Source organism: Enhydra lutris, unplaced genomic scaffold (assembly GCF_002288905.1).
Source record: "Enhydra lutris kenyoni isolate GAN:26980312 unplaced genomic scaffold, ASM228890v2 scaffoldscaffold44, whole genome shotgun sequence".
In the NCBI taxonomy this organism is placed as follows: domain Eukaryota; kingdom Metazoa; phylum Chordata; class Mammalia; order Carnivora; family Mustelidae; genus Enhydra; species Enhydra lutris.
Window position 1 is genome coordinate 522,520 of NW_019154128.1, and position 18,988 is coordinate 541,507.

Sequence of the window (18,988 nt, forward strand, 5' to 3'; positions counted from 1 at the left end):
GGGACATGTGACAGGTGGGGAGGGTGCTCAGGTCATGGGAGAGCTGCAGAGGCCCTAGGGGAGCCAACAGGATAGAGGGACAGGGGTTGGGAGGCCAGTGTAGCACGAGTGGAGTGAGCCAAGAGCAGGCCTGGAACTGAGCCTGGGAGGGAGGTGGGCACCGGGTCAGGCAGGGCCTCTCAGGCGGCACAGACTCTAACGTTGGCTCTGAGGAGGCTGGAACCAGGTGGGGCAGGCTCCAGCCTCTGAGAGGACAACAGGCTGTGGGTGTTCATGGTGAGCCGGGGAGATGGGTGGAAGGCTGGGAGCCGGGTGGGAGGCTAGTCCTGGGGGAATATTTCCTGACAAAGCTTCAGAGGTAAAAAATATCTTCCTATCTATCTTTTAACAAATCTAAAAGATTCCCTATCAGTTTCTCACACCCTCACCTGGATATCCAAACAAGGGTTTGGGCAAGGACATTCCTCAGAAGCCCCCAGGCTGCCACTGCTCTCCCTGTCACCTCCTCTGTGCTAGTGTTTGGGGCTGGTCACCTTAGTAAAGGTGTCTCCTTGACCCAGGCCGAGCAGGACTCAGAGGTGGCTGGAAGGAGGGAACCAGGAACCGGAGCCACAAAGGTGACTGAGATTCTCTTGTAACTTCTGGGGGCTTCCTGAGCAGAGCACTGCAGTGAGGCTCGTCCCACTTTGCTTCCTGGGTCTTTCCAGCCCTGAAAGCATTCCCAACGCCTGTGGGAAAGAAGCAGAGAAGACAGAGTGGGCCTGGGTGCCCAGCGATGGGGACAACAGTCTTGACACGGGTGGTGATTTCACACACCCTGGGCAATACCCCGAGGGATTTAGCCACCAGAAAAAAAAAAAGGTCTAGCCAACCGGCCAAATTCTCAGCCCCCCAAGCAGTCGGTGACTTAGGAAGGGTGTTTGTTTTCCTGTGAGCATTTTGGACTGACATAAAAAATGATAAGTATCTGACTGAACCTCATCTTTTCCTGAAACAGGAAGAAAGCAGAGGACAGAAAGCAAATATTTATTGAATGCCTATTTCTGAGCCTGGTTCTCTAAATGCCTTTGCTTACTGAATCCTATTATAAACTCCATTGTACAGCTAAAAAAAGAGACTCGAAGACCAAGTACATGTCCCACAGTTACCACTTAATAAGAAAAAAATGTCATGATTTGTATCCTTGTTTACCGATTCCAGAGCCCAAACTGTCTACACCTGATTTTTATCTAAGCCCGTCCCCTGGATCGGAAGAACATAGTTTGGAATTAATGCTGGGGTAATTCACACAGAAGAGAAGTCCCACACTTTTGGGAGACAATGATTAAACATTCAGCAGCATAATAAGATCACATGCAAGGGTGTTGTGCTGACCCCAACAGCAGAAAAGTAGGGCTAGGCCGGGACAGGGTGGTCGTGTTTTATACGGGTCTTTGCCAACTCAGAGCATCCCTCGGGCCCTGAGGGGAGACTGGGGAAGGGACAGTGTGCAGTGAAGGTGGGGAAGAGAGCTGTCCCTATGGCCACTGATCCACAGCCTCATGTGGTAAGCACGACAGGGTTCAGTCCGATACGATGAGCCTCAGGCTCCTGCTGCTAGCCGGGTGCAAAAGTGACTCTGGGCTCAGCCAGGTGCTGCCTGAGACAATCTCATGGCCTCTCGGGATTCCTGAGCATTACAGAGTCAATTCACTAAAGGGCAGCCCCAGGCCCCTGACATCCAGCACAGCCGCCTCACTGGGCAATGAGGATGTTAAACTGGAATGTACACAGTCAGGGTTCAAGGAGAATTTGTTGGATTTTGTAGGTGAGTTAAAACCAGGTAACGTGGACTAAGCTGTCACAGAAAGACTGGAACTCAAAGTCCCCGCTCGTCTGCCAAGCCTGAAGCGTAGCTCTTTACTTGTATCCCTTCATCCCGGCACCCCCCCAAGTAGGACCTGTGTCCTGACCCTGAAGATTAGGTGCCCTGACAAGGTTAAATGTTTCCCCAAGGTCAGCTGTGGGGTCCCTAACTGCAAAGTCCCTGCACAAGGATGCCTCCTCAGCAAACTCATTTCCTCTCTGTGCATGCAGAGGGCGGCAGGCATCAAGGCCCCGCATGAGAGCTGGCGAAAGCACAGGCAGCCGAGCTTTGGGGGCTCAGTGTGCTTCTTTACTTTAGTCTTTGCATTGGCACGTGCCCTGCTTTTTGGAGTGGGACAACTAAGAAGTTATAAAATATGCTTTTTATAGCTGCTTCACTAAAAGTAATTATTCATTCTCTTCTTAAATGAAGCAAGGACTTTGGTTTTAGAATGGCTCTAATTCATGCAATTTTAACAGGACTGTTCAAAAGCCAATGCCGAAGGTAAAAAATCTTGCTTTGATCCACCTGCTTCCTGACTTTTTAAACCCAATCAATCCCATCACCATGAGGTTTTTGAAAGGTAAGTGGGCGTCATCCGTGGATCTTAGAGACCCCTCTCTCCTTGCTAACTCCAGAGTGGAATGCAGGCAAACAACAAAGCATTCCATGCAGGCAAAATCAAGCCGTTCTGAAGGAGCGATGCCAACCCCAGAGTCACTTGAGGTGTGATATAAACGAAGGTTGTCAGATGGAACCAGAGGCCCAGGCTTGGGAACAAATGAGCTGGTCAAATGCACATGCAAAGGAAATGTCAGGCAAGCAGCGTGGGCAAGAGGAAATAGGAACAGAGCTGGAGAGTCATGACTTGTCACCCATGTCCTACAGAGGCTTTGTTTGAAGACGTTTAGAGGTAAGAGCTGTAGATAGAACAGGGGCTCAGTAGGGGCATCAATCCAAGCAGATGGGCAAAAGTGGGTGCTCCCAGAAAGGTTATGTGGGCAGGGGAGGGATGTCACAGCACAATTTTCGCTGGGAATCGTGTGCAGGGGTTTTTAATTCTCCATATTAATCCACAGGATTCAAGAAAAAAAGTCCTTGGAAAACACTCTGAGATAATGCACTTCCTGCCTGGTTTCCCATGGGAACAGCCACATTACCTAGCCAGGGACCCTCCCAGACCCTCACGTGCTGGGTGCCTTTGCCCCTCAATTGCAACTCAAATGCCATCTCTCTAGAAGCCCTCATGGCCACAGATCCCTCAACAGCAATGCCCGCTCATGCCCTAGACACAGTCGTTGTACCCCCAACCCAGTTCCAGGTAAGAACGATACCAACCACAGAATGAGCCTAGAAAACCTGAGTTTTAATTTTCCCCATGAAGACCACTTACTGCTTCTTCTGAAATGCCGAACACCAAGGGCTACCACTGAACGTTTTGGAACCTTTACTAAATGCCTGCTCCAGCTCCCAGGTGACCAGGGTTGTTCTCTGAGGCTGACTCTGGGACACGTCTCTCTTGACTTGCTCCTGCCTGCCTCTCCCACCACACATGAGGCTCCAGAGGGCAGCAGGTCTGTCTGTGGCCTCTGGGTGTGGTACAGTGCCCAGCAGAGTTGGAGGCTAGTACATCTTGTTGGGGAGAGGACAAATGCCTCTCTATCCTCTTGTCTGATGGGCTCTGGTCTTTACCCTGGAGCTGAGTGTCCCAGGCAGAGGCCTGTAGAACACAGCAGGTTATGACGTTGGTGGGGAAGGCAGGCCTCTGCTCATGCCAGCTGAAGCTGTGTGCTCCACGGCTCTGCAGTGGTCAGTGCAAAGTAAGCTCTCCCAGCTCAAAGAGCCTCCTCTGACAAAATTCTTTGAGGATGGCTCTGTCTGTTCCTGGAGCTGGCTGAGCTCAGAGAAGCCTGAAGCCATCACAGAGTCTGCTTCCTTAGCAAGAGCCCAACCAGAACTCGAGAGGTTGAGAGGGGTCCCTGCTCTTGGTCACAAGTGACAGCACAGAGCGTCACAGGCCCCCAGCATGTTCTTCTCTCAGGGGAGGTTCTCCGGAGTCCACTGGGCAGAGAAGTGAGCAAAGTTGGGGCTCTGACATTGCACTCCAGGCAGCCTGTCACTCTAGGCTGCAGACTGAAGGAGAGACAGAGAAGAGGAGGAGGGAGGGGGGAGAGAGGTGAGGGGGACAGGTCTAGCTGCAGCTGCCTGGGGAGCCGCACCAGCCAGATGACAATTGGAATTAGCATCAGAACACCTTGATGAAAGGAAGGTAGAAAAGAGTTGAATCCGTGAATGAAAAATAGATTATTCACTGTCAGTCTGAACAATGGAACAAGACACAAATAGCAGCCATGCGCAGGACATGCCAATTTTGCTCAGAAATGGTGTGCGCAGTACTCCAGTGGCCCTCCAGAGAGCTCAGCAGCACGGCCAAGTTCGGCAGATGTGGGGAGAAGGAGCAGAGGGAGAATAACAATGGCCTCTCTGAAGTAGGAAGGATGTGGGCTCTAAGCCGGAGATTTAGAGTTCTAGCTCTGTTATTTACAACCACACATGCACACGTGAGGCAGGGGGGACGGGGGACCAGGACAGACAGGAGACAGAAGATGGAAGGTGGAAGGAGAGGACCGAGCCACCAGCTGCTGGTAAGCCTCTTGGAGCTCAGGCTACAACATGAGGAAGACAGTCAAGATCAAGCTTGCCCGTATCGGTAAAGTTATCAAGGGCAACTGTGGTTACTACTACTGGGTAGGGGCTCCAGAGGCCCGACCTTGCCCAGCACCAGGAGGAGGGTTTGTGAGTGAAAACAAGGAAGGGGGACACCACAGAATGGAGCTTGTCAGTTGTAGTTGGCAACAGACCATCAAGGCTTACAGGGCCATCCTCTCTGCTCTCTCCGCACTTTACAGTCACAGAGGCCTGGGATGGCCAGAAACTAGGCCCCTTGGCATCTCACTGGGCTCTGCTGGGACAGTTCTGCAGCCAAACACTATTCAGTCTGTCAGCCCCTGGGTCCCTCTCTGCAAGACTGACCTGTCCCTATGCGCACATGTCTGTGCCCTCTGGTGCTGTTGCAGAGGACAGGGCTGAGGCATGCTGGCTTCTGGGCCCTACCGCCACTTCCCTGTGAGCTGAAGGGGTCCCTGCAGCAGCCTCCCCTGATGGGCCCCCTCTCCCAGGGTCTGCCAGTCCTGAAGAGACTTCACTCCTCTGGACCTGAGTCACCACAGAGACACGGTGACTCAGGTGACGGAGGGTCCTGCACCTGTCAGCCAGTGAGTGTGCTGGCAGCTCTTGGGGGAACTGTGTGTCAGGCTGTGTGCCATCTCCTTCCATTCAACAAAAACTCAGCAAGTAGGAAACGGCTCTCCCTACTTACTGAGGCCCAACAGGGAGGAGCTTGGGCACTCTGGAAGGAGCCAGGATTCCAACGGGCAGGTAAGTGGGAATCACAGGGTGTGGGTGGCAATGTTCACAGGGGCCCCCCTTACCTTGGTAAAGGTCAGACAGTCCTTGTCCTGGTCTCTGTCCTTCATCTCGAAATCATAAAGTGCTTTGCCCTGGGGCGGGGTCTGCGGCAAGGGCCGGACGCACTGGATGTAGCTGGCAGGCAGGAAGCCGTGAGCCCCATGCAGCTCCCCATGGTACCAGTGCTCATCCACTCTGCGCCGCAGAATGATGATGTCGCCCTTGCTGAACTTGAGGTCGCCAGGTTCTTTCCCCTCGTAACTGTAGAGCGCCTTCCCATAGGGAAGCTGGGAGAGAGTCTGAAAGCAAAACATAGCATCACGTTACTCAACATGGCCTTCCTCCTGCCCCATTAGATCGGTCTGGGATGAGGTGCTCCTGTGCCGTGAGGGCATGTACAGAATGTTCCAGAGTAGTAAGTACTTCAAAAGAATAGACACCCAATATGGGGATACTCAAGCCCATGTCCCTACTGAGACAAACCCGTCCCCATAATGGCAGCCACCCCGCCCCTCCAAACAGAGCATGTGAGAGGGGGGCCAAGTGTGGTCCCGGACTGTCCACAAGAACCAACTCATGCTGCTGAAAAGGACTCTGGAACAGAAGCTAAATTACTGCCCTTTATAGATGAGGGAACTGAGGCATAGAAAAAGAGAAGGTAAATGGCCAAAGGCCTACCCCCACCACCTCCCCCTGCCGCAAGGATAACAGAATCCCTACCTAGGTAGATTGGCTCTGATATTTTCATCCACTACTCTGTGTTAAATTGTCCTCCATTCTGTGTTATTTCTAGCTGCCAAACTTCCAACAATTATTGTCCAAAAACATTTTCCTGACTTCATTTCCGAACCTTCACAGCAACTCAGACACATGTCAAAGGGGTTCTCAGGTCAAAGGGACAGACCCACATGTACCATGGGACCTTCCCACTCACAGCCTCACAACCAAGGGCATATACTCCTGATGTCCAGCCCAGAGGGACAGTCTGGCCATGGAAGGTGGAGGCCACCCCTAGGACATGGGTCCTCAATGCACTAGGAGTTCTAACAGGTGGTCCCTGGCTATCACAACCCCCGCCCCCATACACACACCAATGACAAATAGCTTTTTGATGCACATAGCAGTTTAGTCCAGAAGTACAATTTCAAGACGATAAAATAGTATCCTCTCAATGTCATGGGACATCTTTGCCATCCTGTCAAAGATTGGCCAACCTTTCTTAAAGTGATCTGCCATCTTGGGTCTCAAATGGTGAGCAACTAGTTCTGAAACCAACACAGAGTTCATGGCAATCTTCTGCTCTTCTGCAATAAGGAGTCTGTTGAACCATCCCGAGACTTGGTGTCACCATCCCCTTCCCAGCTCCTCAACTTAACTGGACCTGTCTCATAAAGACCAGTGGCTGCTTGGGTTTCTATTCCTCTTCCATATGGGTGGTCGATACTCAAGGAAACTCTGCCAGAGGCCAAATCTCTGCCAGAGGAAAACCCACCACTGCCCCTGCGGCAATACCCAACAATTTCCTTGACAGAAGCTGCATTTTCTTACCAGGGCTGTCTATGCCAAAGCTTTCTTTAGTATTTGAATCAATCAATAGAACCACAGAAGCCTGCAGCAGTAGTACATCGAAAAGCTCTTTGTAGGGGACTTAATAGCATGTTGGCAACTCAATCACTCTACATTTCTGTTTCAGCAATGTCAAATGACAGCAGTTAAGAGAGAACCTGCTGGCAAATTGACAAACAGCTACCACTAACCAATTAAGTAGTAACACCAGAGGAGTTTTTGTAGCAGAACTCAATGAGGAAGAAAAAAAATCAGTTTGCTTCCCATAATACTCATCCTGGCTAGCTTTGTACCATGAGCACAATAGCCTATAACAGGCCCTGATTTCAGAGGGCTGAGGCAAAGGGCTGATTTGCAGCACAAGGACTGTGATCAGAAAAGAATGGAAGGGGTTGTCAGCTGTGAATCACCTGAAGAAGGACACACAAAGGCCAGCCAGCCCCTGGCTCAGGGGTTCTCAGGCAGGGACCGTTGTGTCCCCCAGGGACATTTTTGCTTGTCACAGCTGGGAGGTGGGATGCCACTGGCATCTAAAGGATAGAAGCCAGGGGTGCTGCTAATCGTCCCACAACACACAGGACAGCCCCCACAGCAAAGGACGGCCCCACCCAGAACATTAATAGGGCCGAGGCTGAGAAACCCTGCCCCAGCCTGTGAGGTTAAATTTACAAAAAGACGGCGTAGCTTTCTTGTTCTATTTGAACTTAGTCTATCACAACTTTAGAAGTTAAATGTAACACTGACTTCCATGATGGAAGTCTTTTCACTACTGAGCACATGGATAAGTTGAGACACCCATCAAGATAAGAGGCGTTAGAGGGACTGTAAGGCGAGAACTCACTGTCCAACTCGAAAATGGGCTTCAGCTCTGCGCGCAGAAGGTCCCGTTTCCTTTCACCGCAGACCAAGCGGGCAGCGCTCAAAAGCAATGTTTGGAGACCCACAGACACTTGAGGTTGCTGGTAGATTTGCTGCTCTTCATAACAAAGGAGAGCGGGAAAGGCTGGATTGGCACTTATGCTCTGTGCACCCTTGCACACAATTTGCACATTCACACCTCCCCCTTCTCCCCAAGGAGCCAGTAGCGGGGTCACTGGCATTCCCGCTCTGGCCCGCCTGCTCCCAGCTCTCCCAGCTCAGCTGACACAGATGCCACTCACCAGCACCCCTTCTGGGCACCTCGTGCAATCCTGGCCCCTACCTGCCCGGGATGCAGCAAAGGGCCTGGGTGTAGTGACAAGGAACTGAGGCCCTTCCCAGCAGGAGGGCAGCTCCGGGGCTGGTGCTCTAGAGTAATGTGTCCCCCAGTTCCTGCAAGGCACGTACTGCTGATGTTTAGGGGACCTGGCCTTTCCAGGGCTCTCCAGAATGGGCCTGGCCCCACCCATGTGGGCACCATGGCCCCTGGCCTGGTCAGCCCAACTCCTTCCATGGCCCCAACTCTATCTGCCTCTATCTGTGCTTCCAATTTCCCTTCCAAGCGGTAGACTTGGTTTCAATCTGATCGCTTGTTCAGACCTCTTGATCTGGATGTCTCATGACTGTCCTGAGAGCCACCAACCCCTGCATTCCTCACCCGGGCCAGGGAACATCCGCCCACCGCCAAGCACGTGCCCATGGTGACCCGTGTGCCCACTCTCTCCCTCCACCTTAGCACTCGCCCTCAAGTCCTCCTGCCCCCATGGGTCAGCAGGCGCTCAGAGAAATACTAGGCCTGCTCTGACCGCCCATGGCCAGGCCCTTCCTCTCTCCCTCCTACACTGCTGCAAACTTCCACCAGTGAGCCTTCAGGCCCCGTCAGCCCACTGTGAGGCTGGATGCCCCAACACAGAGCCGATCTACCCGCTGGGGCTCTGGAGCTTTCCATGGTTTCTGACCACCCTTGGGGAGGGGCACCAAGCTCCTGAGCATGGCATCAGGACACCCCCACATGGCCTCAGCCCAGCTTCCAGCTCCCGCTGCCAGCGCTCTTCCCCACTGCCCGTGCCAGCCACGGGGGCAGCACCTCGTTCACAGAGAGCACGTGCTTCTGGAACCCCTGGGGCTTGCTTACTACCTTGGCCCATCTCATTTCCTCCCAAACCCAGCAGCAGCAGGCTGTGTTCTCCAAGTTCTGAGCCTGTACCCCATCACACCCTACTGCACAAGCACCTCTCAACCCAAGCCCTGGGACATGAGTGTCCAGATCATGGTAGCTGTCCTGGGCATGTTTGTTCATTCAGCTGGGCTCAGTTTACTCCTGAGACAGAGCCTGGGTGGAGCTGGAGGTGGGCAAAGTCACAAATGACAGATTGGACATGACACCCCTTGTCAATCAGCATGCCTCACAGAGATCCAGGACAAGGATGCCGGTCCCACTGCACCCGGAGGAGCAAAAGAGCAGCTGCAGCAGAAGCCAGAAAGGAACGCCCTGCAAACACAGTGGCCCGGCCGGGGCCAACCATCCTGTGGCTCTGAGGTCAGATCACTGGGCTCAGAGCACAAAGCACAACCTTGCTGGCCCAGCCATGGTTTGGCAAGGCAGCCATCCTCCAGTCTGTGCCTGTGGGTGGGCAAGGACAGGATAAGTGGAGAGAGAGAGCCATGGAGAAGGGAAGGGGGAGAGGGAGGGAGCCCAGCCCACCTGAGCATTCCCACCCTAGACTGCCAAGATCAGCACCTTAAGGAGCAAAACTGAGATGCAGAACATAGCTCTGAGGGCAGTAATGAAAGTCAGGGACAATGCCAAAGGTGGCTTACTGGGGGTGGGGGGGTGGGGAGATGGGGTAGAGCTGTCGGAAACTGGTTCTCGCTGTTAGGAAATGCTCTGAAATGGGGGATCTCAGACCTCCAAGGCACCTGTCATCTTCAAAGCCCTTTGTAAGATTAACTAATTAGTCCATGACAGGGCCTGACCCTCCCAGCCCCGAGAAACTGACCGGGTTTCCATGCCGCCATTACCTCTCGGCCTGCAGACTGCTCCGTAGAACCCCTCAACCACGTGTGCTCTCCTCTGGAGAAATCCTATTCAAACACGGCCACTGAGCCGCCATTCTATGGGCTCAAGACATTAAGGAAAAGAAATAAAAGGAAAAGGGAAATACATCTGGGATGCCTACAGGATAATTTACACCAGCCACCCCTGCAAGGCATTAATAATAATTAAAACTTATAATGTCAATTTCATGGCTCATTACTCAGATGTAGCACACAAATCTTGCTGTGGGCTTAATGCCCTACCCCGTGGAGACATGGGTGCTCACGCACACACAACAGCAGCATCTCCATCTTTTATGGAGATCATCGCGGAGGCGGGCTTTGACAAATGTGCCTCCATTACACCATGCCGCTGACAGGCTCTAAGTCACAAGGGCTTCCCTGGGAGTGGGCGTGTGGGGGAGGGCGGCGAGGGCAAGGCCAGGTCTCACTTCTTCAGATCCCCCGGCAAGCTCGGTTGAACAGTGTGGACAAAGAACTCGCCCATGTTTTAGGCTCTAAGGACTCAACCTGTCTCCCTTACTCGGAGCTTCCCAGGCAACCCTTCATAGTGGCACAGCTTCTAACTGCATGTTACCAATGGAGGGCCCCCCGGTCCATCAGCAACATGAGGACAGATAACATGCCTATTTTTTGTTCAGTGTTGCATCCCCGACACCTGGCCTGACATAGATCTATGCTCACAATATCTCTTGAATGAATGAACATAGGGACCAGTCAAACCAACCCTCCAGGATTGCACCTAGGCTAAGAGCTTCCCCTGCACATTGTTTTTTCCAGGATGTGAGGTTCAGGGTCCACACAGCCCAAAAGCTTATTGCTAAGAGTGGCTGGGCCTGGATAAATGGGGACAATCCCAGTGATTACTTGAGGAGGACGGCATGACAACCTGAGGAACCAGGCTGAGCAAACACACAGAGTTGGACACACGTGGGTCTGCCTCCCACAGACATGGCAGAGCTGATGGTCACGGAATAAACACACCCTGGCACGTTCCAGGGATGGTGAGCAGGCTGCAGAAGGGAGACAGCCTAACCACAAACATGCCAAGCCTGCAGGGCCTATGAAGGCAGCAGAGACAGCTAGCAGTCCCCTGATACCCACCTGCTCTTGCTTCTTGCCAGTGAGAACATTCCAGGTTTCAACTGGGGGTTAAGGTCACCCAGCTAAATACCTTCTTTCCCAGACTTGCTTGCAGGTAGCCATGGCCACGTGTCGTAACTCTAGTCATCTAGTGCACGTGACAGCAGCTCATGCAATTCTGGACTCCCATTTATGATGACATTGGTAAGGAAATCCTAATTCCTGATTCTCCCTCCCACGGCCTGAATGGCGGGGGACAGGGGGAGGTGAGCCAGCTCCTGCCACTCCAAGATCCCCCTCTGAGCAAAGGCAAGAGGATCCTGCTCCTTGACTGACCATGTAGAACAGATCCCAGGACTGTGACGTGGGGAAAAGACACTTCACCTTACTCCAGCCACCATACTTGGGGATGTTCTCACCAGAGTGCAGAGTGCGGCCTGTATCCCAAGTAGGTCAGAGGCTCTGTGGTGTGACTTACCATCTCCCCAGCCCGTACGTGGTTTTCAAGGCAAAGCACTGACCCCCACACCACTGTGGAGATTACCATTCGTATATTCCCTGCTAGGACGGTACTTTGAGCGCGAACCCTCTCAGGTTTAGAATTGCTTGAAAAGCCACGATGTCATGCGCTAAATGAAGCAGTGAAATAGAACGTCCCCTCCCTCTAGTTTACATGTCACATTTGTGATAGAGATGTCACTACATCATACATCAACAAGGACGTTCCCAGGTTTTAGTTCTACAGCTCTTCAAGTGCCTTCTTCCATTTTTCTCATTAAAAGCTTCCCATCAGGTGCTGGATTTTTGTTCCATTCACTCCTCTGTTCTGAGGATTTTATTTTCTTTCCGGTATTTGCATACATGTGCTTCCAAGAATTTACAGAACAGCATGATGTGCCAGACCCTGCAGTAGGCTATGGGGAGTAAGACACCTCCCTCTATTCAGAGGGTCAGCAACCAGGGCAACAAAAGGGAAATGCATGTTTGGCCCCCAACACATGTGGGGTGAGGACAACACTAAGCCAGTACCCTGTGATGCAGGCGTAAGCCATCTACACCAAGAGTGGCCGTTAGCCACTCTGTTGAGCACAAGTTTTGTGTTTCAGCAAGATCTGTAAGGATTAATAAGAAATTGTACATTTTTCTTTTTTTCTTCCTTTTTCCCTTACTTCTCCTGGATCTTGTCAAAGGCCTTCTTCTCAAGTTTGCCTGCTGTTCTATGCATTTTGGCAGGCAATTCGCTGATGTTAGTGGTAATTTGCTGGAAGGTGGGAGGGCTTAACTTCTCAGTCTGAGCTGTTAGGAGAGTGAGATTTAAGGAAACCCATGTTCTGCCTTAGAGACATCTGGTGACTTTGGGCTGGATGGAGTCATTTGTATGTAGAAGGTGTGAAGCCCCTCGGGTTCACACATATGAATGGTTCTATATAAGCAATACCATGCTTATGCCACAGAAGGAATGTGGCTCTTTGAACCTCCTCTCAAATTAGCTGATACAACTTTGTAATAAAATCATCATGGCATCAGAAATTAAACTTTTTCGAAGCAACACACTCCTCTTCAAAGAGTTTATGCTTTAAAGAACTCCAGTCACCCTTCCGAGGGTGTGAAGCCACTTTCTAAGCCACTTGCCTATGTGACCCTGGAAAAAGGAGAGATACCAGGATCCAACAAAGTCCGGCAGAGAGAAGGTAGGATCCAAAATTAAGGTCTTCTGGAAGCTGAGTCTCAGAAAAAGTGGCTCCTAACAAGGACATAGCTCAGTTAGGAGGGTTCCCCCTCCATTTGGGGAGCTTTAGAGCCAACATTAATGGAAATATTGAGAGTGACAATTATTCTGGAGAAAGTACACATGCACACGCATGTGCACACACACACGGACATGCTCACAGGCCTGGCTTTGGTTCAGCATTCACACAGATGAGGGTCACAGACAGTCAGTTTGCTCCCATGCGATAGAGAGCCTCACGTGTGACGATCAGATCTCTAGCATCCTCCTCCTTGTCCTCAGGGAACATGTGGGCTCATTCCCACTGGGGCCAGGAGCTCACTTTTTACTATCCACATGAAGAAGAACAAAAGGGACCCTTACAGTCACTGAAACAAAGTGGGCCTCTGCTGACCCCAGCACAAGACCGTGGCTGAGGCCAGCTGGACTGACTCACGGGTTGCCAGCTTCTTGTCCCCAGTCAGTGCAGGCTGGGAGGGTAGCATGTGTGCTTGTATGTGCCCTCCTTCCCTCAGAGACCTGTGCAGTTCTTCAATGCCAGAGCAGCTTCTCATTGAACACAAGTGCATTTCTGGGCACCAGCTCCATCAAACTCACTGGTTTTACAGTTTCCACAGCAACACTACAATGGGTTCCATTCTGGTCAAACAACGGCTTCACCAAGTTCTGTTTCACCAGAAATCTCTCTATTTCTGGTTTACAAAGACAAAGATGCTCTGGGAGAAGCTTCTCTGAAATGCTTGCATTGTCCAGCTCCAGATTATCTGTAGGCCATGGCAGGGTTGAGGGGGAGCATTACACTTTACCATGTGTTTCAGCCCTCCTGACTGTGCCCCTCAGAGGGCCTTGGACACACAGTGACTGAGTAGTCACCACACTACTGCCTGCCTTTTCACTCTCCTTCTGAGAAGGAAAGGGAACAGCTCGACAGCCAAGGTCAAGAATGAAAACCAGAAAGTTCTATGAAAGGGAGAGCAAAGGAGCTGAAGATTGAGGCCCCTGACCAGAATTCTGTAACTGCCCTTTTCCAGGGCTGTGTGTGCCAGCAGTCAGAGCACACAACCACACAAGAAGATTCCCAGGGGCTGCCAAGCAGGCTGACCACCAATAAAGAGGTGTGGCTTCCCTTCCCCAAAATCAAGACAGATATGCCCAGAGTTCCCCTGAGCGGAGACAACAGCCTGTCCTCTCTCTTGGCTGGGAGAGGTGGAATCTGACTACGCAGAAGGCTGGTGGCCAGCTGAACTGCAGAGTGAGGCCCCATGTGGGAGAGGCTGGGCTTTTCCACACCCCCTTGGTTTCCAAATCACTCCAGCCCGACACCCAGCATGACCCTCACGGGGAGAGTGGGTGCCTCACTTCCCTACCGCCAAAGCTGCAGTGCCAGTCTGCTCTCCTTCATTTTCATAACATTTCCACTCAAGAGCTTACCAAGGTTCAAAGGGTAACAGAATGAGGTTCTCAACCCCTGCGAGACACCCTGTTGTACATACGCATATCTCTGTCCTGACACCATCCTGCTCTCCGGGAACCTCTCCCCTAACCACTCTCCATCCCTGCTGCCTGCGAGCTAGGCTCTCCCCTCGCCATCTGCCTCTGCGACCTCACTGTGCTCCGGAGATCCTGCCACTCTGGGAGCTGTGAAGGCCCCTTTGTGGTTCATTGCATGACCTACCCAAAGTGTGAAGGACACCCCATGAGGTTTGGCTCATAAAATCAAAAGTAATTCTATTCTGACAATTATGAAAACATGAGATCATTAGAACTGCCTGGAGAAGTTTTAAGCCTAGGCTTGGCAGTCATGTAACTAGGGCACCAGTAAGCATTGTTCAGAGACAAAACACCTAGTTCATACCTGTGCAGAAAGAGGCATGTTTGACTAGCACACACACATACACACAAGCACGTCCATGCATACACACACTCAAACTGTTCCTCAAACATAACCCGCCCGCCACATACACAGGTCTACTGTTCTGAAGTCAGAGAGGAGAAAGAGAAGATGGCCTGGGGGCCAAACCATCCTGCCTGCTGTCTCTGTGAATCAAGCTTTATGGGGACGCAGCCACGCCCACCCATTTATGACACCAAGCTGAGGACTTGCAACAGTCCAGATGGGCCACAAAACCAAAAGCATTTGCTGTCTGGCCCTTCACCGAAAAAAGTCCGCTGACTCCTGGAATGGAACGTCAGAGCCAGCAATGGCCCAAGGTCAGAGGCTTGCACAGTTCCTGGCTTAGGGGCGGGGGGTGGCTGTCAGGCCCCTCGGTGTAGGTGGAGTGTGCTACCTTTGAGAACAGCACTGCCACTTCCACTGTCAAAGCAGCAGTCAGGGAACTGGAGCCAGCCCTGGAGCGGTGGTGGCCTTGCCGTGTGCCTTTTGATAAATCACCTCCACACACAGGGCCTCCATTTTCCCATACGTGGGAGATAATCAAGTCTGTCCTTCCAAATTTTCTAGTAATGTCAAGAGAATAAAATTGATGGCACGTAACGAGCTTTCTGTCTCTTAATGGAGAAGGTGCTATAAAAATGATCACCGTAGACTGTTTGCTGAGGCAAACAAATGTTCCAGGACCCTGGATGCCGGTGCTAGAGAAGGCATCAGTAATGACCCCTAAGTGTAGCCTGGAAGTAACATCAGACGGAGGAGGCGAGCCCAACGCCCCCGCCCCCCAGCACTGAACACATGGGCTCCAACAGGCGCCAGGAGAAAGAAAGATCAGCAAAGGTTTAATATGTTGTCCTGTGTGACGTCCTCTCTTTCCCCTCTCCCGGTCTCTGGGTACTGCTCCGGGGCCCGGAGTGCTTCCCACCTTGCATCCGAACAGATGCTCTTCATCCGGACTTCCGGCCGCACCTTCGTCTTTAGCCCTGGCCACTTTCCCCTCAGCTCTTGGACTGTGCCGTGTGCTGCTTCCTGCCCTCACCCTGTGTGACCCCTGTACTTCTCACAGCCACCCTGTGGGTTGCTCTTAGGTCACGGACACTCTACAGTTGGAAACAGGCATGATGAAGTTCAGGAACTCGCCCAAGTTCCCGGAGGTGGTAGGAAACAGCAGGGATTGGAATCCAGGTGGTCTGACTTCCAAGCCTGAGCACGAACCCATCACTTCCATCGCCTTCTAAAAATAACATGACGATTTATTTAGCTGTTACTTCATGCCAGACACTCCAGACAACTCGATTATTGCTCATAGGAACCTTGTAAAGTGGGAATTACTATTGCCATTTTATAATTGAGGAAAATTAAGAAAGGCAAGGAAGTTTCTCAGGGTCATGGGGCTCATAAGAGGGGACCAGCTTCCAGCTCGTAACCCCAGCCCGCCTCCTCACACTCCCAAAGTGGGAGAAGAGCCCTTGGGGGGTGGGGGGCTCTGATGATTACCTGGAAGGAAACATGGAAGGAAAAGGCAAGGTGTGAACTGGTTATCCATTGGGCCAGGAAGGGTCCAGATCTCTGTTTGCATTTAACCGGCATCTGTGCAGCAGCTTACTCCTCCTATGATCCCTCCCGGGGGAAGGGCTCACTGCCTGCAACCCCAGCCTCTCCATCACAAGGCCTCTTGGGGCCTGAATCCAGGGGTGTCCGGGCAAGTCTTATGTCTAACATCATAACCAAGGTTCCTAAGGGAAGCATGCTCACCAGTCTCCTTTATGGGGTCAAAAGGGCCTCACACTGTAATACCAGGATCTCCAAACACTTCAGAAGGTCAGGAGGTCAGGAAGGAAAGCAAAGGCTTCCCATCCTTCAACATCTGTTATTTTTCAAAAAGGAAAATAGGGACAGATGGTTCCTTCCAGACCCTACTTTAACTGAAAATAACCAGCAAATGACCTTTAAATATTTTTTTTCCAATATTTTATTGTTTTAATGCTACCCTCCACCTCAAAAAAGAAAAAGTAATACAAGAGGGCAAGGGGGGAAAGAAGAATCATAATTGTAAATATCCATGCAAAAACATAAGTTTCCTAGGAATCCAGCTTTCTTTAATAGCAAAGAAAAGAGGCCTGGGTTAGAATCCTGGACCCTCTAGGGGTGGGGGTGGCTGCGCGGCAGTGTTCTAAGAGCTTGACTTCACAGCATGTTGGATGCCCTGGGCCTCAGTGTTCTCTTCTGCAAAATGGGCATCATAAAGTACTTCTCTCCCAGGGAGCCTCTGAGCATAAGTGAGGTAACACCTGTCAGTGACTCGTACTGGTGCCCAGAACCTGGTGAGTACCACGGTTCTTCCCAATGATAATACTGTCAGAACACAGTACATCACCTGTGTGCCACTAGACATCCACAACGCACAACACAGAGACAGGTGCATTCTGTAAAAACACAGACCTTAGCAAAATAAACTTGATCGTGACCCTGTATTAGTCAGTTATAAGACAAAAAGCTGTCCCATTGACAGGCAGGTGCCACACTCCCTGAGACTGCATGTATCGCTCTGGCGGGGTTGAAGGGCAGCACCACAAGGACCATTCCTGTTTTCCTTCTTGACCATCCCTCATCCCCACACGAAGAGCAGTTTGCTCTTTGGGAGGCAGCATGCCACAGATCAGGCGGGCATGGCCCCTGGCCACAGGGGAGTCAAAGGGCAGATGGAGGGCAGGGCTAGGAGGGATACAAATAGCACCGAGCTCCCCAAGGTCTCTGAGCTTGGGGTCCCAGGCAGGGTGGGCCTGGTCTTCCCACGAGTAGAAGGGGGTCACAGGACTACGAAGGGCCCTCTCACCTACAGACAGGCCCTGAGGTTCTTAGAAATCTTCTTGTCATGCTGGGTCAATTTCAGAAAAAATATCCTATTAGCCCCTTTTCTAGATTTTCTCTGTTTTGTATAAACAGCTTTAGGTCCTTTAGATGTATGGTGGAAAAGCATGAAAACTTTTAGTCCTGAATTAACATTATGAATACTAAATAGGTTTTGCTATTAAGTTTTTTTTAAAAAGCAAGCATAAATCAAAGGGTAGCTAATGGTTTGGGCTTAATTCACATATATGTTGAATTTGTCTGCTTTCCACAGATCCTACAGTCTGCCACGTACATAGGATGGAGGTCTGGGTGTGCGGGGCTCAGACCACTATTTGGCGTGGGACAGGGGGACAGGGGGCAGAATTCTTTCCCGCAGCCATGCAGGCTGAGCCTCAATGAGTGTGGCTGGAGTCAGCCAGGATCCCGTGGTGCTTCATTTCCGTGTTGATTTACAGAAATCATTAACGCCAGATATTTATTTACAAAATGCTGGGCTAGGGGCACCTGGGTGGCTCAGGGGGTTGAGCCTCTGCCTTTGGCTCAGGTCATGATCCCAGGGTCCTGGGATCGAGTCCCACATCAGGCTCGGGCTCTCTGCTTGGCAGGGAGCCTGCTTCCTCCTCTCTCTCTGTCTGCCTCTCTGCCTACTTGTGATTTCTGTCTGTCAAATAAATAAATAATCTTTAAAAAAAAATGCTGGGCTAACTTTGTAATGGGAATTGCTGCAAAATTGGACGTTGCAGTCACTTTTATAGACTTCAGGTGAACTTCATAAATCAAATAGTCTCACTAAGGAGAAACAAACAAACGGTCTCCAGTCACTGCCCGGCGCGTGTGTGAGCGCAGTGGACCGCTGTTGGGGCTGGCATCCTCCCCTCATGCAGGTCATACGACAGCAGCTTGCAAGCTGCAAGGGAGGTGCACAGCGAGCCCGTGTCTGTTAGCCATGGACTCGAGGGAAACATTTCCTGGAGACAGCTTTGTTCTGAAATGTATTTCATATGCCGGAGAATCACCCCAATTACTACCTATTTTAGCTATGAGAAATTCCTTCTTGAAGGCTTCAGGCTTTAGCGTGACTTTGTAAGTCCATTTAAAGTGCAAAGCGGGTCTCCAGTTGTCTTTTTACCCACCTAGAAAAACAAGACCCTCTCTTCAGCATGGAACCTCTTCCCCCGCCGCGTAAAGGGGGGGTGTCTTTCTTCCTTTGGCTGGCTTCTTGGAGCAAGTAGTGATTTTTGACCTGCCTAAAATATTCAACACTTTTGAGTTTACTAAAATACTAAAGAGCTCGCTTGGTCTGCCTGAATTCTTAAAAATCAGGAAGAGGAACACCATGTACGCTAAACGTGCTCTGATGGGCAGCGAACCAAACAATATACATTATAAAGCCCCTGCCCTCATGGAGTTAATGTTCCAGCAAATGGACAAGCAAGGAAACCCCCAAATAAGCAAAACTGAGAGGTTAGAAAGTAGTAAGTGCTAAGGGGCAACCAAACCAGGGAAAAGGACAAGAAATGCTGGGAAGGGGGCAGGTTGGAATCTTTACAGAGGTGTCACCAAGAAGGTAATCTGG

General features: G+C 51.2%; 1 protein-coding gene across 2 annotated transcripts in view; it reads right to left on the reverse strand.

Annotated features, from left to right (window-relative positions):
- LOC111155936 (SH3 domain containing ring finger 3) overlaps positions 1-18,988 on the reverse strand; it is a 358,242-nt gene that overhangs the window by 138,386 nt on the left and 200,868 nt on the right. For both annotated transcript variants that reach the window (XM_022516419.1, XM_022516420.1), the window contains exon 2: positions 5,338-5,613. In XM_022516419.1, the coding sequence (XP_022372127.1) occupies positions 5,338-5,613 (276 nt within the window). The remainder of the gene's footprint in view (positions 1-5,337; positions 5,614-18,988) is intronic.